This window comes from Lissotriton vulgaris, chromosome 11 (assembly GCF_964263255.1).
Source record: "Lissotriton vulgaris chromosome 11, aLisVul1.2, whole genome shotgun sequence".
Taxonomy (NCBI): Eukaryota; Metazoa; Chordata; class Amphibia; order Caudata; family Salamandridae; genus Lissotriton; species Lissotriton vulgaris.
The window spans coordinates 225,033,953-225,057,711 of NC_141699.1; the positions used below are offsets into that span (position 1 = coordinate 225,033,953).

At 44.2% G+C, this 23,759-nt stretch overlaps 1 protein-coding gene across 1 annotated transcript in view; it reads right to left on the reverse strand.

Annotated features, from left to right (window-relative positions):
* LOC147679559 (clustered mitochondria protein homolog) overlaps window positions 1-23,759 on the reverse strand; it is a 249,240-nt gene that overhangs the window by 46,214 nt on the left and 179,267 nt on the right. Inside the window, exons 19-20 of the mRNA XM_086943140.1 lie at window positions 14,440-14,579; window positions 10,997-11,077 (exon numbers count right to left, since the gene is read on the reverse strand). Of these exons, the coding sequence (XP_086799266.1) occupies window positions 10,997-11,077; window positions 14,440-14,579 (221 nt within the window). The remainder of the gene's footprint in view (window positions 1-10,996; window positions 11,078-14,439; window positions 14,580-23,759) is intronic.

Consider the following 23,759-nt stretch of genomic DNA (forward strand, 5'->3'; position numbering starts at 1 on the left):
CAAAGGAATATTTTTTTGTAGGGTTCCCCCTGGATAGCACAGCACCACAGATGAGACAGGTCACCTTTGCAGCGTTTACTTTTTTTAAACCAGTTGGAATTTTAAAAAACTCCCATATGAAGTGCTCCTTAGGTTTGTATGGTGGAGTGTTTTCTTGCAGGAACTGCCTTGTCCCTTCCTCCTCTTCCTCCTCCTCCTCCTTATCCTCCTTCTCCTCCTTCTCCTCTTCTTCTTGACCACCAATGAGATGTTCTGGTGGTCCTTGTGGTGGTGGTGGTGGTGGGGCAGATGATCCAGCTGCTGCTGCTACTGTAGCCATTTCTAAGTAGAAATAGGTAGTAATAGCTCTGGAAACAGGTCTTCCTCACTCAAAGTACAAAGTGAGAATGAGAAAAAAAGGTGGGGGCTTTCATCATTTGGAAAAAAAAACTGTTCTGAACCAATGAAAAATGTTATTATCAGGTCACAAGACCAGGGGTTTCATCATTATGAAACCAAAACTGTTATGAACCAATGAAAAGTGTTATTTTCAGGTCACATGACCCGACCCGCTTACGCTACGCGCCCCGGGGCGCTTACGTAGCGCGTTCGTATGCGCGTGGGTGCTTCCGGACGCGCTTATGCCGTGCGTATCACGCGGACGCGGCTACGCGATACGTCATGATGATTTTTTCGTTCGCGCCAATAGCGCTAACGGGACGCTCACCGGTACGCGCCCCGGGGTGCGTGGCAAAATTGCGCTGACCGGGGCGCTCCCCGGTACGCGCCCCGAGAGCGCACCAGGGCAAAAAATTTTTTAAAAAATAAACAAAAATAATAGAATAGTATTATATAAATATACAATAAAGGATTCATTATAAAACATATTACATTTCATAGGTTTGAGGTCCTATATATAGTTAGGAATTAGCATTTAAAAAACCTATGAAATTCACTGAAAAAACCATAGGTTTTACACCAGTTATAGTTAGATATTAGCATTTAAAAAACCTATTAAATTCACTGAAAAAACCATAGGTTTCACACCAGTTATAGTTAGCTGGAAATTTTACTGACATAAAACCATTGAAATTACCACGCTATAGTTAGTTGGACTCACTATAACTTGCGCGCCTGCAATGCACTGCTGATGACGTCACATATTACATCACTCATGACATGGTCAGTGACACCACTCATGACATCACTGATGACACCATCCTTGTGACAGAGTGACAGACCTCCTTTCAGTTTAATGTAACCCTTGAAACACATATTCAAAAATAGAAACTAACATTTTCCAAAAAATGGACATACCCATACCAGTTACAACAACCAATTCAGTAATTCCACCATCTATATACACATCCACTCATTCACCAACAGTTCTATATAGTCACTCATACATATGCTCACTCATCATATGTAGTGATTCACATATACATCCTGTTACACACCGACAGTCATCCAAAAGTTACTCACACACATGCAAATAAACAATTGTACATCCATTTATTTGCATATACAGCTATACACACACTACCACCTTACTTATAAGGAAACTTACACATACTTACTCTCTTAAACAATCACTTATAGAAACACATACTTATTTAAACAGGAACTCTTACAATCTCTCACTCTCACATATACTCATTTATATACATCAATACTGACATATACTACATTAAAACATATGTAGTTACTCATAAAGACACTAGTGAGGCAGGCATTCACTCACTAACACACATATATACACACTCATCCACCCATACAGTCCTGCACATATGCTGTCTTCAAAACACATATAAACAGTGAGTCCGTCACCAACCCATGCAGCCACTTATACACAAAGTGAAACACTGATACATATATTTAAATATTTAAAAATTACTCGCTAATATATGTATTCACTAAGATACACTTTATACGCCAGTTAACCAATCAATATTTTATTAAAAATAAACATCCATTTACACACTTATTTAAACATTTATTCGTCCATCGACCTTTACATATACATATATAAAACATATTTATTTTTCAGAAAGACACACATTCACTGGATGGTGTCATCAGTGATGTCATGAGTGATGTCACTGACCATGTCATGAGTGATGTAATATGTGTCGTCATCAGCAGTGCATTGCAGGCGCGCAAGTTATAGTGAGTCCAACTAACTATAACGTGGGAATTTCAATGGTCAGTAGAATTTCCAGCTAACTATAACTGGTGTGAAACCTATGGTTTTTTCAGTGAATATATATATATATATATATATATATATATATATATATATATATATATATATATATATATATATATATATATTAGAAAAGAAGGTTGCCCTCGTAGGAGTACCACACAAGAGGGGTTTACAGCACACGTACCACCGGTAGCAGCCTTGCAGCCTGTTACATAAAATTCCCTTCTGCTACCATACGCGTTTCAAGCGTCTATGCGCCCCTGTTCACTGGCTGACAAACGGAGAAACAGTGCCTTGATTTCATGCACGTTTTTTATTGGAATGTTCAAGTCCCGCCCATGCAGGCTGTGACAAAGCATTCTGGTACTTGATGTTTATATTGTCACCACTCGATTGTGCAAACCCCAGTGGAGGTCACTGCTGCTCCATTGAAATATTTCCTTAGTAGGTGGAAACAAATGTAAAGTACTGCTCCGCTCCCAATATTTGCCGGTGGCTCAGGCCCCCCTCATTCTCATCACCGCTCAAAATTCGTGAACAGCTGAGATCCGCCAAGTCCAGCGGCGGGGAACTCCAGTGGCCGGACGAGCCACAATACTTTAGAAAAGAAGGTTACCCTCGTAGGAGTACCACACAAGAGGGGTTTACAGCACACGTACCACCGGTAGCAGCCTTGCAGCCTGTTACATAAAATTCCTTTCTGCTGCCATACGCGTTTCAAGCGTCTATGCGCCCTTGTTCACTGCCTGACAAACGGAGAAACAGTGGCTTGATTTCATGCACGTTTTTTATTGGAATGTTCAAGTCCCGCCCATGCAGGCTGTGACAAAGCATTCTGGTACTTGGGGGCAGATTAATGTTAACTGCGCATCCACAGGGATGCGCCAGTTAATGTGCGCCACAGTGCGCCACAGCTATTCCACCCATGGTGCGCCGCATTTACAATGCGGCGCACCGTGGTGCAAAAACGGCACAAATGCGTCACGCATCTGTGCCGGAAAGGTGGCGCATTGCTGGAGTTGCGTCGCAAGCGCGACGCAGCTCCAGCAAGGCTCGGGGGTGCCCCATTTTCACAATGCCGCGTCAAGACCTACGCCTGCTTCAAGCAGGCGCAGGGTTTTGATGCAGCATTGACCTGAAAGTGACTGAGTGAAATCTCATAGATTTCACTCAGCCACATTCAGGAGGCGTTCCTGCGCAGGAACGCCCCCCCCCTGCGCAGGAACGCCCCCCCTGCGCAGGAACGCCTCCTTATGGCGCAGGGTTTTACAATGTGACGCATCTCCTAGATGCGTCACATTGTAAATAGGGCACATTGTTTGCGCCGCCGTTGCGTCAAATTAAGTGACGCAATTGCGACGCAAAGAGGCGCAAGGGCATCATAAATCTGCCCCTTGATGTTTATATTGTCACCACTCGATTGTGCAAACCCCAGTGGAGGTCACTGCTGCTCCATTGAAATATTTCCTTAGTAGGTGGAAACAAATGTAAAGTACTGCTCCGCTCCCAATATTTGCCGGTGGCTCAGGCCCCCCTCATTCTCATCACCGCTCAAAATTCGTGAACAGCTAAGATCCGCCATGTCCAGCGGCGGGGCACTCCAGTGGCCGGACTAGCCACAATACTTTAGAAAAGAAGGTTGCCTTTGTAGGAGAACCACACAAGAGGGGTTTACAGCACACGTACCACCGGTAGCAGCCTTGCAGCCTGTTACATAAAATTCCCTTCTGCTGCCATACGCGTTTCAAGCGTCTATGCGCCCTTGTTCACTGGCTGACAAACGGAGAAACAGTGGCTTGATTTCATGCACGTTTTTTATTGGAATGTTCAAGTCCCGCCCATGCTGGCTGTGACAAAGCATTCTGGTACTTGCTGTTTATATTATGTCACCAATAAAAAATAAAATAAATATATATATATTTATTTTATTTTTTATTGGTGACATCCAATATAATACAGGTGTCCCATAGGGCACCTAACGCACACATACATGATAGCAAATATATGAATCAACATTTCCAATAATAATAAAGGATGGATTCCATAGGTGATACATTACAAGAAAACCTGACAATAAAAGAGAAAATAAAGAAGAAAAAACCAACTGCGCCACTTTGTTTCCCCTCAACAAACATATTGATTCTAAGTGAAGAGAAAGATTTTACCATCCATAATAAAATCGATTGCAAAATCAAAAAGTATGCCTACTAACCAATATCATGATACAGGATCACCAACATGGGGTTGGGGGGGAGGAGGCTCCAGATACAATCCCCTGTAATCAGCCCACCGCTTCCAAATTTTGTAATACTTATGGGGACATCCCCTGGCCTAAAAAAACCGGGAGTTCTAAGCCCATACAAAAATCTAGGCCCTTCTTCCATTCACCAAGCAACAGCGAAGATTCATCCATACAGGCTCGGGCGATATCCTTCTTGACCAGTGTTAGGCCCAGAAAGAGGAGGTGGCGCTTATATCTATTCCTGCCTATGTCCTCTGTAATGTGTAAAATAGCCAGTCTCGGTGAGGAAGCAAGAACCCATCCAAGAACCTCAGATAGACATGTGAAAACCCCCATCCAGAATTTTGACAGTGCTAGGTATGCCCCCACGAAATGTAGGAATGCCCCCCCCCCCCAGATTTGTAGGGCAGGCAGTGTGGGGATGCCATGAGCCTTGTGCGCCATAGCCTGTGTCTGTTGTAGTATGCTCCGTGTAAGTATTTAAACTGGGTGAGGCGCAAGCGAGCCGCAATTGCGGACTCCAGAGCCTCCACCCAGTCATCCTCATCCAAGGGGCCGAGATCTTGCTGCTATGCCTCTCTGCTTTTATGGAGTGTGGTGGGGATGTTGTTAATAAGTGTGGGATATATTTTTGTGATTTTTCGATCGCCTAAGTCTCTCATAAAAATCTTAGCCTCAATGGGGTTAAATTCAGGAATCTTCGTTAATGGAGATATGTATGGAGTAAAGGCGTGCTGGAACTGGAGATAGCGGTAAAATTGTGAGCGGGGCATATCGTAGTATGCTTGGATATCTGAGAATGACTTGAGAGTACATCCATGTATAGCGGCCCCCACCATATCTATCCCAATTGCCTCCCTGCCCCGGAAGTCAGGCAGGTGTAATAGCTGAGGCAATTGCCCGTTGTTCCACAGCGGAGTTTCCCTAGTAAGTCTTCCCCACCAACCCATCTGACGGAGCGCCAACTTCCAGATCATAAAGACTGTGGCTGTGGCAGGTGGTAGCTCACAACGCAGTGCTACGGAATAGAGAACCCTGTGAAAAACATTGTCTCCCAGGAGCCAGCGCTCCACCACATATGCCGGGTCCCCAATATTGCTATACCAGCAATCATTGAGAACAAGTAAATGGGAGGCCATATAATACGCCTGAACATCCGGCGCGGCTATTCCAGTGGTGTATGTAGATTGGAAACAAGTCCTCAAAGCCACCAGCGACGCACCCCTGCCCCCCATAAGAACCGGGCAAGAATAACATTCAGTTGGCGAAACCATGTAGGTTTTATAGGATAGGGATGATTCTGTAGCTGATAAAGGAGACAAGGAAGAGAAATAATTTTAAAAATAGCGGATCTACCAAAAAGAGATGGAGGTAGGTGGGACCACACATGTGTCTGGTCCCCCCCTGCATCTAAAAGGGGGCAAGGTTCTTACACCAAGCAAGGCCTGAAACAAAGAGAGACGCACGCCCAAATACTTAAAGCCATCTGGAGCCACAACCACATCCGCTGACCAGTCACCCAGCCGATCTCCACCCTGCAGAAGCCACAAAAAGGATTTCCCCTGGTTCATATAAAGGCCAGAGGTTTGGCCAAAAATCTGCATAATGCAGTTGAGATCAGTGAGAAAGAACAGCACATCGTCTGCATAGAGTGCTATGCGGCCGGAGATGCCTGGTGCCCACTCAAAACCGCTCAATTGCGCATCTCTCCGTACCCAAGCCTCGAGCGGTTCAATAGCTAGAGCAAAAAGGAAGGGGGAGAGCGGGCATCCCTGGTGTGTCCCTGCCCGACAACAAAGCGTTTGGAGACCGAATCAGCCACACAGACTGAGGCAGTTATATCCATATAGCAGGCGAATAAGGCTAAGCAACCGGGGGCCTAGTTCAGGTGAGCTAGCAGAGCAAATAGATGGGTCCAACTACGAGAATCGAAGCCCTTTTTTTGTGTCTGCAGACGGAGAGCAGCAGGAGTGCCAAGTTAACAACTGCAGCAATAGCATTATTGGCACATCTAATATTGTGTTGTGTAGCACAATGCAGCACAAATCCTGCCTGGTCAGGATGTACCAACTCTGCGATATATGGGACTAGACAGTTGGCAATCACCTTGGCCAGAAGCTTAGCTTCCACATTGAGTAAGGAAATCAGGCGATAGGAAGAGAAGTGGTCCGGTTGGCGGCTTGGCTTCAAAAACACAATGATCTCAGCATGTTGCCTGTCTTGCGGAAGGCTTCCATGCTCCCAGGAAGCCTCCAGGGCAGCTAAGTACAGTTTTAAGAGTTGTGGGTGATATTTTTGAAAGAACTTGCAGAGGTAGCCGTTCGGGCTAGGGGCCTTATCCACTCGCATATCCAATTGTGCAGGCAGAAGTTCATCTACTGACAGGGGAGTGTTCCAGCATCTCACGTGCTGGGTCTGACAGAGCGCGGGGAAGGAAGTCATCGATAAACTTCCTTATAAGGGTCACCATTAATACCTCCCAGGGGGAATAGAGGTCAGCGAAAAATGAGGCAAAGCTATCGGAGATGGCGATCGGGTCTGTAAGTGCAGTCTTATCAGGGCCACTTATACTCAGGAGCATCTGAGGGCGTAGCGTCTGCTGGTACAGGCGGTGCAACAAAGCGCTGGACTCGTCCCCCACTTGTAGATCCGATTACGAGTGGCAAGTCAACAAAGGCAGGCTTCATTGAGGAGCTCGCTAGTGTATGTCTGCTGCATTGTCACCAGTTGTACACTTGCGCTCCAAATCAAGGAGCAGAGCCTCAATTCTGAGCAACTTTTCATGTCGCTGTGTGCGTAGAGCAGTACAGAAGGCAATATCTGCTCCCCTAAGAGTGGGTTTCATAGCCACCCACAGGGTGGCCAGCGACTCCACTGATCCTGTGTTAAGTATTAGATAGTCCTCTAAAGTTGTTTGCATAGCGCCCTATATTTCTCATCTCTTAATGGACACCGGAGAATGGTCAGAGAGCCCCCTGGGAAGGATCACAGCCTCGGCCAGTCTATGCGTGTGTGCCGCCGTGAGAAAAATGTAATCCAAAGAGGAAAAGGAATGATGCGGCCTAGAAAAATAGATGTAGGCATGTGTGTCAGGATGTAAGGTCCTCCATGTATCGGCCCCCCACAAGCCTTGGACCAGGCGGAGTAATTTGGTGTCTGGGCCTTCTGCAACTGGGGATGTAGCACTCCATCTATCCTGCATCAGGGACATAACATCATTCCAGTGCCCCACTACTATGGTTAACACCGATGGCAGGTCAGTCCAGAACATTGTCAGTTTTTCTACTAAGGACCATGAGAGAGGGGGAGGGGCATATACACTGCCTAAAATGATGGGCTCGCCATAGAGTGTCCTATAGATCACAATGAACCTCCCGCGTGGGTCCAACCATGTGCGGGAGCCCCTAGTGAAAGCAGCATGGTAGGTGTGTGTAAAGCCAAACCGCCCCAAAAGAGCCCCGGGGCTCTCTGGTATATGGGGTTTGATACCATAGAAATACTGGCTGTTTCTGTATGTTGTGTGCCATCTCTATCAGATCTGAGTACCAGGTTTTCCTTGCCCACTGGAGAGCTATGAGTAGGAGTGTCATCCACAACCACCTGCATTTGCTTATCACCATTGAGAGTAGTGGGATTGGGGGATAAGCATATGCAAATTTCCCCGACCTGTCTATAGACAGTGCATTCCCTAGGGAGTGATGATGTGGAAGTCTGGATTCAAAGTAATGGCATTTTGCATTTTCTGGTGTTGCGAACAAGTCTATTTCTGGAGTCCCCCACCTTTTGACCACCTTCTCTATCACCATCTGATTCCTCAAGTTTGTCTGTTTCTGCGTTGTCTTCTCCTGGTAGATGTATCACAGTTATGGTTTTTTGTCTCTGGATGGCCCATCTCCACATCTCCTGTGCTAGTCTTGAGAGGGGGAAGGATTTTGTTCCCCCTTGCTTGTTGAGATAGAACATCATTGTTGTATTGTTTGAATTTGTATTGATTTGTTCCACAATAGATTCTGAAAGGCTTTTAAGGCTAGGAACACTGTCCTTAACTCCAATAGATGTATGTGTTGTACTGATTCCTGTGGTTTCCATATCCCTCTGATGTTGAGTTTCTTACTATGAGCTCCCCATCCCATATGTTAGGCGTCCGTGATGATGGTCAGTTTTGGAACCGGCGTCATAGTCTTCCTGCTGTTACATTCACCTTGCTCCACCACCTCATTTCCTGCTATGTCTGCGGCGTCTAGACCTGATTCTAAGGATGTGTTGGTTATGCTCTTCCCTTCTTCTGCGAGGGCGCCTGCACTCTTCTGATATTGTTCTGGCAGGCATTTAATTAGCTTTGCCATCTCCTCCCAGTTCTGATGGGCATACGTTTTAAGCCGGGGGATGGAGTTTGCTATGCATTGCTGTGTTTCTGCTCCTCTCTTGAATCGTCTTCCCTCCATTTCAGTCCTTTTACTTTTTCTATCCGTAGGTGGACTAGAAGTGGTTGGTGTCTTAGCTCTTTTCATGGTGGTAGCTACGTTGATAGAGTCTGCCACTACATTATCCTGAATGTATGCTGTGTCCTTATAGGAATGTTTGTGACTTTTCTCAACCTAACATTTTTCTGCAAGTTGCTGGCTCTTTAAACGCCTCTCTCCCCTGATCCACGATGCTCAGGAGCATCGGAAGGAATGACTTTTGTTTTGTGAGAGTAATAATGTCTTTAGCAGGAAGCATGTATGTGACTTCTCTTCATCCAGCTGGACCCTATTCCGCTCTTCTGCCTTCTTAATCAGCTGGTTCTACATGATAATATCATCTGGGTGCAATGGCCTCAATAGATAGATGTCTACGGCTTCGTTGGGTGAATTTGCCTCAAGGTATTGCCTCTGTTTTGATGCCTTCTGATCCCTCATGTCCCAGTACAGGCCCTGCACCTCTGGGTCCTCCTCCTCCTCTGGTGGCTCTGGTGTTAAAAGGGAGTTCCATCCACCCTAGTCTGTCTCCTCCTGCGAGGTTTCCGTTGAAGGTTTTGATGGTATTTGGAATCCCTTGAGGGAAGATTTAATTCCTTCTTTTTTTTTTAAATTAAAGCAATTTCGACTTTGGGCTGTCTTTTATTGTGCTCAATTTTGATGGCGTCTTCTTAGATGTTGATTGTAGTCACCGCTCTCTTTTGAGGTGTATACATTTTGGCTGCTGCTTACTGAGCTGCTGTCTTCTTGTTTTTTTCTCAACCTTGATAGTCTTTCGACGCAATGTCTTCTACTAGGCTCTTCCACCTATGGTATCCTTTGTGAGGGATTCATTTTACCTCAACTTGCCTTCAGTCAGAGAGGTTTTTGGTGCAGAGGCAGTCTTATGTCGTCTAGAGTCCAAAGCTTTCGGCTTTACCGCTCCCATCTTTTTTGCTGTTACCTGTACACCCTTCTCCTTTAGTCTCTTTGTGTTCCTTTTTTGACATGGATGATAACTCTTTCGGTGCCATAGTCCTCTCTTCTGCTTCTCTGTGATGTTATCCTCTTCCTCATTAGATAGTTTGAGATCTCCGAGTAAAGTTGTGTCCTTCTGCATCTGCAAGGCATAGTGTGCTTGCCTTTGTTTTTCTCGTGCCTTCAGCAATTTTAGTTTGAACTCTGCACAAGCTTCGCAAGTGTCAGTCTTGTGGTCTCATGGCAAGCAGAGGTTGCACACCTGGTGGTTGTCCCTCTGGGTGAACATATGGTGGCACTCCAGGCAGAAACGGAAAGGTGTGTTCCCCATCTCATGTGGATTAGGGAGCCCCCTGTTCATGCATTCTCCATCCTTCGCTCAACACAAGTTTAACTTACTTCAATGCTTGTTCAGCATAATTCAGTTGAATCTCTGGGTAAATGTCTCATTACCATATGTTATTCTGATTACCTTCTCTGTTTTCCTTGACTAAATCCTGTTTTCATTCCTCTTCTTCCCTTGTGTGATTGGAGAGCTTCAACAATGCTTCCAGACCCAATGGGGGAAAGGAATCTGAAGATGGTGACCACATGTGGAGTCTTCTGAGGAGGTTGTCCAAATGGTGAAGACTGTTGATGCCCAACAAGCAAACATTAAAAAAAGGAGGAGAACAAGAAAGGACTAGTATACAACAGGAGAATTTCAGACCGAACCACTAGATGGTAGAATAATGCACAGCATGTGAATCCAGAAGATTCATGCTGCAAAGCCTTTGTTTCTACAAGATCTATGAGGTGTGTGTTTGCACCATGTTCATAAAGCGATACATTAATCACTTCTGTCCGCAATGAAAGATAGCGAAATGCCTTAGAATAAATCACTGGGAACTGGATAGCAGCTCTCTATTTGAGTACATAAATTGCTCAGAAATCAAAAATACCAACAAAAACATGCATCATGTACTAAACATAAGGTTAATAAAACCATGAATGGTTGTCATACCAAAATGTATTGACTGCTGCAAATATTCACTTGCACAGAAAAGTAAGAATGTGTTTGCTTTACAATATCAGTAGCATATTTGAACAAGCAAGTGATTACTCCCAACCAGGAATAGCAATAGAACTTTAATGTTTCACATATTTACATACGTAGTCCTGTATGGCACTTTGATGGTCGTAGCCCAGGGTTCGTTCAGTCATTATTACTGCTTTCTGCTGAGTTTCCAGGGCCTGCAGCAAAAAAAATTATTGATTTAAACATTAACACATTGGGCGTTTGGTAAATTTAGAAGCAGGACTAAATCAGCAGAAGGAAGGAGGGAAATTAGGATACAGCATGACGTTGAAAGGAAGATGAAGAAGATAAACAGATGAAGAAGAATGTGCGAAAGCAAGAAACAGACTAATTTATAAAATGCACAATGTAGACAACAATGTGCATAGAGCATGCATTGGGGATGAGTCTGCACTATTAATATTACTGCCCCATAGCAGCCACCAGTCCAATAATACAAAGGTATTCAAAATAAAGCAGTGCTACATAAGTCTATGCCAGGGGTCTCCAACATTTTCTATAGTGAGAGCTAATTCTACTCAAGGAAAGTCCTGTCGAGCTACTAGCATATTTTATCACTGTAAAATGCTGATGATATGTATTGACACACTATGATCGCCCTAAGCACAATTATCATAGTAACCACCCAAACATTCTAGGTGAAGCAGAATGCTAGGAAAACGTTTATCAATATTAAATGCTTGTAATCAAGTAACATTCAATCATCACTTGCTGTGTGCCACAAAGGGTATTATCAGAGCAGTAAGTCTCCCCAACAGAAATTGAATTATCATTCAGCTAACAACTTTAAATGTGTTTTAGGAGTGCAATATTTTGTCTTCATTATCATATTGGTTTTTGAAAATACACATATTTTTCTATCAAAACCACTTCCCACTTCAAGCAATCAAACTCAATTTTGAAGAAGAAAAACCTTTTCTAAAAAAGTATAATTTTTTCCATTAAAAATCAAATCAGTTTTCATTGTTAGAAAATACACAGTCCCTAAACATCAGCTGTTTGTTTCCATTGAGTACTGTCATGTAAAATTGGCTCTCATGGACAAATCCTGCTTCAAATACCCAATTATTGGAATCATAGGCCATGCTTGCTTAGCATAACACTAAGAATGCCTATGTTATGCTAATAATGCCCACCATTAAACCAGGGCTACCACTGTGCCACAGCTGGATGCCCAACATATATCAGTTATGGCCATTATTATGGGAGAAGCAGTTGCAACTCTGTCAGGAATGGCTAGAAACAGGACAGTCATGCTCTTAATATGTCAACAATGGTAGCAAGTATGTAATTACTAGACTTGTATGCCCAACATAGTCAAGGATAAAAATATTATGGCTATAGCACTATTATACCATAAGCGGGCACAATTACATCAGAGATAATACTCTTATGATGGGGGCAGCATACATATTTAGCAGTCCTTGACACTAGAAGTAGCTTTAAGGGATCAACACTGTTTAATAGGGAACAACACAATGTCACACACCCACACAACAATGAATGTGATGCTTTAATTTTCTCTGCCCTAGGTGCATACTCTCTTCTCCTCAGCTCTGTGGTTGATCATGCTACCAACTAACAAATTTTCACTATAGTTCTTGCAGTCACACACTTTGGTGAGTCAGCCCTGGTTACTGCCGCCACTATTCTTTGCAGTCACACACGGTTCAACTGATACAGCAGGGCATATAACATGGCCAATCTCCTTCTTAGGTAGATTTAAAGTGGATAAAGATGGTTCATGTGGCAGACCCATAGGCCAACACCCAATGCACACATAGGGGGTCATTAGGATCGCGGACGGACTTGAGTCCGTCCGCGACCCCAGAGCATGAGGGAACGTCCGCATGGGCTGCGGCGTTCCCTCTGTGCAGATTAGGATGTGACCGCCAGGGTGGCGGTCACATCCTCTATTTTTAACATTGCTGCGGGTGGAGCTTCAAGCTGCACCCGCAGCAATGTTAAAAATGCATGCACAGCATTTGCGTGCACAAAGCGGCAGGCACCGCGCGGTGCCTGCTGCATTGTGCACGCAAATGCAGGGGGGTACCATAGGTACCCCCCCATGTGCACCCCCCACCCCCCACTACACCTAGGGGGCCCGCAATGGGCCCCTGCAGTGCAGTTACACATGTTTTTCCACGGCGGAAAAGCCGCCGCGGAAAAGCATGTTTCCATGCACATCCTAATCTGGCTGAAGGTGTCTAAGAGACACCTTCACCATTTTAGTGCTTTTCCGCCGCGGTTGTAAGCCAGCCGCGGCGGAAAAGCTGCGGACCTAAACCATGACCCACCAGCCATCCTAATGTGGCGGTGGGTCCTGGTGGGTCCGCAGAGGATTTTCCGCATCCTCCGGGCCGGCGGAAGCCACCGCCGGCCCGGAGGATGCGGAAAATCCTCCATCCTAATGACCCCCATAATATTGTTCCTTGGGGCCAAATGTCCATAGACAGTCGTGGCGGCCCTAGTGTATTTATGGTAAATATGTAATATGGGTGAAGCTATTCTTACTCAGTACATATATATCTACTGCTCTAACCTCCCATGATGGAAAATCACTAATGAGTGGGAGGCTTGAAAAGAATGGCAGAAATTGGAAGAGTACATGACAAAATGAGTCATTTGGTAAGATTAGATATGCCCTAAAAAGAGACTTCCCAATGAAAATATAAGTTAAAACATTCTCACGAATGGTCAGGCCCACCATTGTAGCCCTTGATTCACAAAGTATTCCAGGCATCTATTCTAAGCTGTACTTCAGCTAAACTGGTTATCATTATCACTGCAGCCAAACTGTGTCTATGTGCAGAATTTAAACTAATATAATTTAGTTTATGCATTTTAAAGCATGATTCCAAATATGGTACAAATTAAGGTAAAAAACGGGAGCTGGTAGTTGAAACTGAGAAAGGAAATGCAAATATGCAGTTGGAAATAAGCAACTTTTCTAATCAATTATTTTGCTAAGTATTTATAACAGAAAGTAATGATAGCAAAGTGGTCCACTAAAGTGGTAGAGTAACAAAAAGGGTCAGGTGTTTGCTACTGCATTTACATTTAAAAAAAGCATCAGCAGGAGTCTATGAAGCATATTAGTATGCTGTTGATGGCATCAGACAACATAATACCATGTAGATGTGTTAGCTTAAGGCTCTTTGAAATTCGTTCACTTTCTCAGAGTGTAAATTCATGGACCAGAGCAACCCTCAACCCTTATATCATAGCGTGATAGTCATAAAATGCTGAGTATGTTATAATGGTAATGTAGGTGGCAGATGATATTATTTTGTGTTTATATGCATTCATATTACTTTGCTCTATGCGCATTCAAAAGAACTTTGGATTCATATATAAACAGTTTCATACATTTGATGACATTGCAATTGTTTGCAAGTACAGATGGCAGGTCTACAGATCGTATTTGTGTTAATATCAGAAACATCTTTCAACACCCTCAAAAATAACAGAGGCTTTTCATGTAATTGTACAATTACAAAGATAAAATCCATCTTACCGCTGATACATCACCCAAAATATACTGTAGTTTGGCAAGAAGGCGTAAACACATCGAGATTTCAGGATGTACAGCCCCGTATACATTATTGAACTGCACGATAGCTTCGTTTAGTAATACCACACCTTCCTTGATATTACCTGTAAAACAGAGAGAATAATAACTAAAACATTCCACAATGTAATGTGGAATCTAGAGTAACATAAAATGTGGTTCTACTTTCAGAGATTCTTTCGAATGCAGCTCATTGGTAACCACATTATTACTGCGCAAACACAGAACTGTGCACAGAGACTTAGGACCTCAGTAAACGAGGGTGTGCCAAAACTCACCTTAGTACCCAAAATCCCCTACCAGACTAGCAATCATTGTCAGATTAACTCTTCGTTCTATAGCAAAGAAACCAATGATAAGACAATCCAGAACATGTGACTTAGAACCATCTCAGGAATGGTGGGAAGTGAGAACACTCTTTTCTTTATACGTTCATACTAGTCCACAACAGGAGTAAAATAGAGAAATGGTAAGGTTAAAATGTTTATTTTAACAACGCGATCTCAAGCTCAGTATTTTAATCAACATCAGCATACAGATGGATAATAATAATACGGACATCATAGTTACAATTCCATAAAATACAAAAGGAGGAATCATATTACAATGATAGTGCAATGATAGTGCAAACAGGTGATAAAAGGGCCTATTTAAAGCACCCTCCCTATCTAGAAACTATGTATTGTAAAACTATAGAAGGTCTCTGGACTTTTCTTAGGGGGACCTCATTTACCTGTCCGCTCAGTAAGTGTAAATTACATCAGGATCGGTTAGTCTCTATGCATGCCTGGAATCTTCCAAGTGTGTTCAATTCTGGCAAGTGTGCTATGAATCCTACTCGGCTTGCAGCTGCCAAACTGTTGTGTCTAGAATGTGTTACACGGACACGCCGATAAACAGGCTCGTAGGCAAGTAGTGTGGCTCACTGGTTAGAGGCGGCAGACCCGAGAGCAGAGGACGGCCCGGGACCAGGGTTCGATTCCCGGCGCGGCAGGTTTCTGGACCAGGGTCAGCGGACTCGATAATTCTCTCGCCTCGGTGCCCACTCTGATCAGCGATCACACTCGGCAACTCTGGGCATTAGCTTGCCTCATCTTCACTAACGGCCCCACCAGACCGCCGGGGATGCCTGGTCTCACCCTGGAGATACCCATTAAGGGACCATCTCTCAGGGAAGCCAGGAAGGGTTTCGCAGCGGTCGAAGCGCCTTGGGACCCTCCGGGTAAGTAGTGCGCTATATAAATGCCTATACATTTACATTTACATTATGATATCCTTGGCGGCTTAGCACTCACTGTACAGACCGGGGACACAATGTATGTCTAGATATGTCGAAAAACAATCCTTTTCTCATGTATACACCTTCGTGAAAACTAACTCTGCAAAAACAGCTAAGCAGTGTTGTGTGCAAAAAGCAGCAAAAAGGAAAAATGGCGTATAAACCGCTAACTTAACATGCACGCAGAAAGAGGCCCATAAACCACACTAAGGCCCCCCCCCCCCCCATGTTCGGGGAACACACAGTACTCAGGGCAAACATTGTAGAACGCAGGGTTCAAGTTTGAGGAAGACAGAACCAAGTTCAGAAAGTTTGCCAAACTTGAAATTTAGGATTAAAAATTCAAAAATTATTCAAATCAGTGAATACAAACACACATGGATATGGTGTGTGATAATACCTCAGATATGTAATGAAAAAGTAAGACAAAAATTAAAAAATATTCATGAGTCCAGCACATGTCTAGAAAGCAAAAATAATTAATACTTCAGTCCAACAACGTGTAAGCACCAAACGTTGCAACTTCTTCCAACAAGAAGTTGCTGTTTTCATCATGAACATTTATGCCATCCAATTAAGCAAAGGGAAAGAACATACATGTTCCTCCATTGCCGGAGCCTCTAGCATCATCAGAGGACAACTCGACCTTATTTCAAGATAACTGCGGTCCAGAAAGTCATTGGGTACAGTCCAAATGTTCCAATTGCCTAGAACCCCATGTACCGCTGCGCAGGCCATAATCCCGGAAATAGAACAGTCTATTTCATGAGCAACTAAGGTACTCATTAGTAGATCAAAATCCAGATCAGGAGACACCATGTTGCAGAGATACTATCCAGGACCCATTCGAATTCACAATCCAGGCAATGGAAAACAGGCTGCACGCTACACTTGGAGTCGCCAAAGGCAGCACACCATAGTATTCAAGCATTCGGTCACGCAGGTCGAGGGGCAGATAAAGTGCATCCATTTTGCAATAAACAAAATAAAAGCAGAATGTCGGCGCCCAAAGCCAGGAGCAAGGGGAAACCTCCAAAGACACTCGAAAAAAATCAAATGAAAAAATGCAGGGATCACACCGAATATAGTCTGAAACGAGGTAACAAGGCCAGAGCATACTACTTTAAAAAAAATTATCCAAGCCAGTAGTCGACGAGGCATTCAAGATTATGTGGAACAAAGCACTGAAGTGCAAGGGCATGTCTGTGTTTAATAAGGCATTTACTTCTGTACAAGTATTTGCAACGTGAATGACAAATGTCTCAGGTGCAGATGTAAGGGGAACTTCCTTCTGGGACAAAACAGCTCTTATTCTGCTCATCGTGTTGAACTCTACTTTCAAGGTCGGAATCGAGGGCCAGATGGAAGCATCAAGCCTGCCATGTGGAGGATGGAACAACACATTCTTGCAACAAGTAACACATAGGGAAACGGTGACAATGTAAGCAATACCGGCATGCATCCTACAACACTCTTCATTATTTAATAATAAATAACTACCATTAGCAAGCAGTGTGAATGTAGGTGTTATGGCCGGGACTGGTGTGCCTTTCAAAACACACGCTAACTTTGGTGCAAGCACATTACACGAGCCGTGCAACTGAAGTTTCTGCATGTTAATGAATGATCTGGTGTAGAGACGCAATCTTTGCCATTCACAAACACTTCTTTACCATCCCTTAAACATCTGTAAGTGAATGGGATGTTCCAAACTTAATGAAGATATGCTCACCCAGGGGCTCAAACCTGCCTATAGCATAGTTTTTCAGGCAATTCTCGAATTTGAAAAGAGAGAACGGTAAGGTTATTAGCCCGTGGATAAGCCAAACAGCCGAATTTTTCCTCTGCTACACAAAAAGGCAATGGTTCTAATTTTTCAATATGCAACAGGGAAAATGTGGCATCTTTCATTGACATAAATTGCTGTTTCAAAGTCAAATTAAAAGGCAGAAATAACAATCTTGTGTTCATGTAATCCCATGGAACACAACCATTCTTAAGTGTCTGCAAAGTCCAGGCAAACTGCATAACAGCACGCAATTTATTTTGCCCATGATATAACACTGCAACATCTTCTTGTACAATATCAACCACAGATGACACAATATTCTCTGAAGTGTAAATTTGGGAAGAAAGGGTGTTAATGCTATTGTCTACCACAGCAAGCACTTTTTATAAATTAGCTTGATCTATAGCTCTAAGCCTAGAAGCATCTTCAATATAAGACTATGTCCAAACTTCATTGTAAGCAGCATATATCCATCTTTTCGATCCGCCACCCGCAGGACCTTTCACAAAATCGTTTAAATCGACAGTGTCGGAGAGTTTGGACAAATGCGTCTTAACAGATGCTAAGGATGAATGTCTGAGCCAACTCTGGCACAGCTTGCCTACAGAATAGGTGGTGACTGATTGATGAGTCTGAAAATGGGGATCAAATCTAACCGCCGTGTAGCCAGGGGTCAGACCCAGAGAGCGGTGCTGGCAGGAATCTGCACTTTTTTGCCATAGCAACCAGCCTTCGGGATTAATGCTGGAAACATTAAAAGAGGAATTACTAAACAGTGCTGTATTTCACTCAGGGGTGTACTGGTAAAATTATTCCAATGGGGGAATCCACCCAAATCTGGAAATGAAGGAGCATTTAATTTTTTAGAAGTAGCCAATCCAAAGCATGTGGTTTCTGAAATAGTATCGTTCAGAAACAACGTATGGTTTGGGATGAGACATGCATGACGCAATGCCTCAGTGCCTTGCACTTGCCAACCTTTGGAACCCCAAACAGATTTAAGATCAATAGTATCTCTTCGCAGTTCATAGCCCCCAACAGCTAACTTGTCAATAAAGGACTTCGAATGAAGTAATTTGGTGTGGGTATGTATAACCTTAGAGGATCACTCTCCAGTCAATTTGAAAATAAAATGCATTAGGGTTGGATTGATCAAAATCCATAAAATAGGAAAGCTTTTTCAGAAACGTCTTGGAGCTGCCTTCCACCGGTGCGGGACAATGTTCCCACGGTGTGAAATTAACCATTCTTCTGAATGAGCTAGTCTTATGCAAAAAGTGATTGCCAAAATGTTGGTAACAGTACAAATCACCATAATTTGCACACTCTAAATATAAATCTTCAGCATAGAAGGCAGCATAATATTTCAAATCAGTAAATAAAGCTTTGACCTCTTTTACATCCCAATCATCAGAGCGAATATTTTGTTTAACCACATCCCCCATAGAAACACGGAGTACATTGGGAACATTAATGACCTCTGTGGGACCATGAATCTGGAACTTTACAGCATCGCATACAATCCCATCTAAAACAGGCCAAGCAGTTATATTCACAAATTTCTGGTCCCTCTTCATGATGTGCGAAGAGGAGTGGGGAGCCAAAATTCAATCAATTACGCCTATGGACGTTCTTTCTTCAACAGTGTCCATTGATAAAATGAAAAAATATACCACAAATCCTAAGGACATGAACAAAAAAATTGCAACCAGAACCATCCAAATGTAAATCCAAGGTGGGATCAAAAAATGTTTTTTAAACCAGGTAACAAAAATTGAAACTTTTGAAGGGGTCTTTGATGTGGATGAGCCAGTGTCAAATGAAAAACGGGATTGATTAACCACACGGTTTTCCAAATCAGGCATAGACAGGTCAGTTGGATAAGTATATTCAGTGTCATTAAGAGGTTCACCAGCAGGTAGATTCTCTACAGGATTCGTAAGTGGACTCATTTCAATGGCAACATCAGGCCCGATGGTAAGATCCGAGGCCAAAACAGAGTGTTGCACCATTGCTGGACACGAAACAGCAGGCGTCTTACTATACAGTATCTGCCACCCTGTGTGGTTTGACATGGTCAATTGAAATGTACCTGTTCCCCTTTCGTCCAGGAAGAGGAGGTAAAATAACTGTTCTTGTACCCTGCACACCAAGCACGGCAACTGGAGCTCGATAGGAAGGACCAAATTCTTTTTGTTGTCGATCTTCTCTCTGACCAGTTCTCCAACCTGGGGTAGCCAGGCGACTACCGGAATCTGCAACGCAGCTTCAGACGTGGAGGGCAAGTGTTCCTTTGCAAGACTGTCTCTGGTCTTTTGTAGGTTCTACAAAACATTCGAATGTTCGTCTATGTCCAAGGATGCGGCTCCCGCCACCATGTTGAGACCATCAAGGTCCGGAGCAGACATCTTGATGCCAAAGAGCATTTTGTAAGGGGACCGCATACCCAGAGACCTTCTAGAGAGATTATTAAGTGCACGTTGTACGCTATTCAAGTGGGTGAGCCATTCTCTGCCAGCACCCAACACCTTCGCTGTCATTTATTTCTTTAAATCACAGTTCATCCGCTCCACAACACTATTGCCCTCAGGCCTGTATGGAGACGAAAATTTGACTTGGACCCCCAATGAACCCATGGCATCCTTGTACGCCTTAGAGGCAAACGCTGGACCCTGGTCCGAATGGAAGGTGCCACATGCAAAAATTCCCACAAAGACGCGCAATCTCTTATGACAGTTTTGGCATCAGCGCTCCTTTGAGGCCACACCCACACAAAGTGCGTGCGAGAGTCAACTGCTACTAAGATGTACTTATATGCTGTATCAGAGGAAAAAGGACCGCAGTGTTCTAAATAAACACACGCAAATGTCTTATTAGATATGTACTACTGAGTTTGGGGCGAGCGTGCAGCAGAAGAAGGCTTAATTTGCTGACAAATGCTACATTAAAGGACAAAATCATGCGTCTGTTTATTCAAACCCCGCCACCAGTATCGTTGTTGAAGGAGAGATACAGTAGCTGACACGCCGGCATGCGCCAAAGCCATCCTGGCATGGGCTGCTGTAATCAAAGCCTGTCTGCGGTCCGCGTTGGGAATCAGTCTGTCACCAACGTCGCTAATTCTCACATAAGGAACTATATCGGGACTTACGTGAAAAGATTACTTTGAAGGGAAACCCTTAGGATAATTACCTCCCTTCTCAGTTGCGGCAATAGCTGCCAAGATGTCATCCTCAATCTTACTTTTGGAACGTGTAGCGGCTGCCACTGAAAATATTGCTACTGCTTTCTTCGCAGCCTCATCCGCGAGACAGTTGCCAACAGCGTGAACTCCCACGTGCTGATGACCCAGAGTATGAATTACAAAAATGAATGGGAGACGTTCTTTAAGTTTGCTACTCGAGTCCAGATCATTTTATGTTTTATTGTGCGACCCTTTGATTCACGATAATCATTTTGAGTCCAAAAGGGTAGATTGTCATTGAAAGACTGTACACAGTAGTAAGAATCACTCACAATAAGAGTAGTCACACTGGGGTCCGCGTACTCCAATGCAAGCATTAGAGCACTTAGTTCTGCTAATTCGGCGGTACAGCCACCTAATGTCTGTGTATACACGACATTGGACTTGAATTCACCATCCACCATCGTACCAACCACAATTGCACAGGCCGCGGAATACGCGTGTCTAGAATCCATAGCCGCTTGCACACTTCAATCAGTGTAAATGATACAATGCAAATCCTCAAGGGAACGCATAGTCAGAAGAGCAGGATGAACAAACTCATACTGCAAAAACTCTTGAGTCTGCAAAGAAGAATCAAAAAGGAACGTTACATCCGGGGATGTCAAGGATGTAGCCCACCCATTGTATCCACCGAGGGTGCAAAGCCTTGGACATTGGTACCCTAGCTTTCGTCACTGCCTCCAAGGCAGGATACGGAGTAACAACCACAATGCATTTTCCCTGCGACAGTGCACGTTCCTTAAGAATCGCCATTTGCACTGCTGTCAAAACTTTTTCCAAAGTGGAAAACCCCAACTCGGCCGAAGTGTACAGATGTGACTTGTAAGCAATAGGAACTGTGTCTCCCTCATTAAAAGTGAGGTACGTGAAACCCACCACCCCTGGTACTATTTTAATCACCAGTTTTGTGTTGTTATCACGAGTCAACAAGAACTTACATTCAAGTATGTCAGCCTGCAAACATTGCAAGATGGCTGATTGTTCTGGCAGCCAGCATTATTTGGAAAAAGTCCGTTGTATCAATGCATAGAGCGCCTTGTTACGCTGGGCATATTCTGGAATGTATGTACGTCCAAAATTTTGAAAGCCCAGTAAGGTTTGTAGCTTTTTCAGCATTGTGGGCGCGCGCAAAAGTGCACATTTCTCCAAGAAGTGAGGAGCCAAGCCTCTACCTTCATTGCTGAGCTCGTAGCCCAGGAACAACACTGTGTATTCTGCAATGTGTGGTTTTGCAAAGTTGAATTTTTTAGCCAAAGTCTGCAAAACAGCAAATTATGCGGTCAAAACAGCACAGATGTGACCATTATTAGTCGTCTGTGAGATAAATGTCATCAACATACGAACATGCATCTGCATCGAGCATCTCAAGTAGAGAGACTATTCGGCAGCAAAAACGACTGGACTGTTCTTGAAGCCCATGGCCAAACAAAGAAATTGGTGTTGTTTGCCGCCACTGGTAAAACTCGTTCACTGACTACTAAGTGGGGACAAGTTATGGGCAAAAAATCCATTGGAAATGTCAAGCGTGGTTTTGAACCTTTTACGCACAAGACTATCCACTAGAGCAGAGCTGTGAGTACTCTGCACCGCACACATACGACAATGTGAGTTTAAGTGGCGGTAATCCATTACCAAACGGTACGAGCCATCTGACTTGGTCATAGTAAAGAGTGGGTTATCCATCAGAGACACAGACCTTTCAATTACACCTTGGTATTCCAATTGTTCAAGGATTTCGGCCACAGAGTCTTTCGCCTCATGCTGTATGGGGTATTGGCGTTGTGGCTGTGGCATCGACCGCAAAGGGACCTCATGTCGAGGGGAAAATTTGTCCCATCCACAATGAGTACGGTACAACACCGGCGCAAACATCTTAGCCCAATCCTCTGCAAACTGCAGCGCCTGCTCCTTCGGCACAGTGTGCGCGAAAGCGGGGAGGATCACCTCCTCCCCTTATGGAGTGGCCAAGACAAACGGTGGGGGCCAGTCGACCTCCGCCAACAAAATATCATAAGTAGTCGTTATTTTCTCCCAAAAGAGAGACCGCTTTTATGGTACGTTCTATGTCACTTTCAATTACAAGGACTATTTCATAAAGTCTTTTATGGGGGAGCCACTCTAGTGTCTGCTTTTTCAACTACAACGAAGGTGTCAGTCGCTGTAACCTTCAGTAGTGGACGCAGCGCCTCTCAAATGATGGTAATCTCCGCCGCGCTGTCCAGCAGAGTCAGAGCCCATGTCAGATTCCGAAGCTGCGTTCTCACTATCTCTGGCATATCTGGCTGTTACAGCAGCAACTTTTGAAACTGGGGTTTTTGACGCGGTGACTCGTCCTGCTTGCCTTTTCCGTCAGCCTTACGAGGCTGCTCACGGCTCTGTTGGGAACCTTGACCTATGCCGCCGCCTCCTCCACGGTGGCTGTAACCGATGTTTCCTGCAAAGAGCGAGGAGAACGTTGTTCAGGAACCTCAGTACTGCGGTCGCGCAAATCATATTTATGCTCAACAGGGGCAGGTGTAGGAGAAGCGGGACAGGACCCCTCTTTCTGCTGTTGCTGCTTCCTCTTTATTTTGTTCTTACTCCAATTTTTTTTCTGAACCTTCAGGCGGTCATCTTTATCGGACGACCCTTGCTGAGTTCGCTGTTGCTTTACTTTTTTCGCGAAAGTCTTAACCCCTAAACTATCACGGCCCATGGTCTTATTAGCCTCCGTAATAATCTTCGGCAACTGGTGGGGGTTTGTCGGCGTCGGGGACCTCGCAAAGAGCATTAGGGACTTGGAAACTTACAGCATCCCCCTTGACATTAGCAAGGACGAGATCACGTACCATATCAATAGCTCCCACGAGGCGCATTCCCAACTCCACTGCTGCCTCTGGTCAGTGCTCATCCTGAACACGCTTAATCACAGTGGGCAAGACAGTCATTGATGGGGTGACAAAGCACCTAGT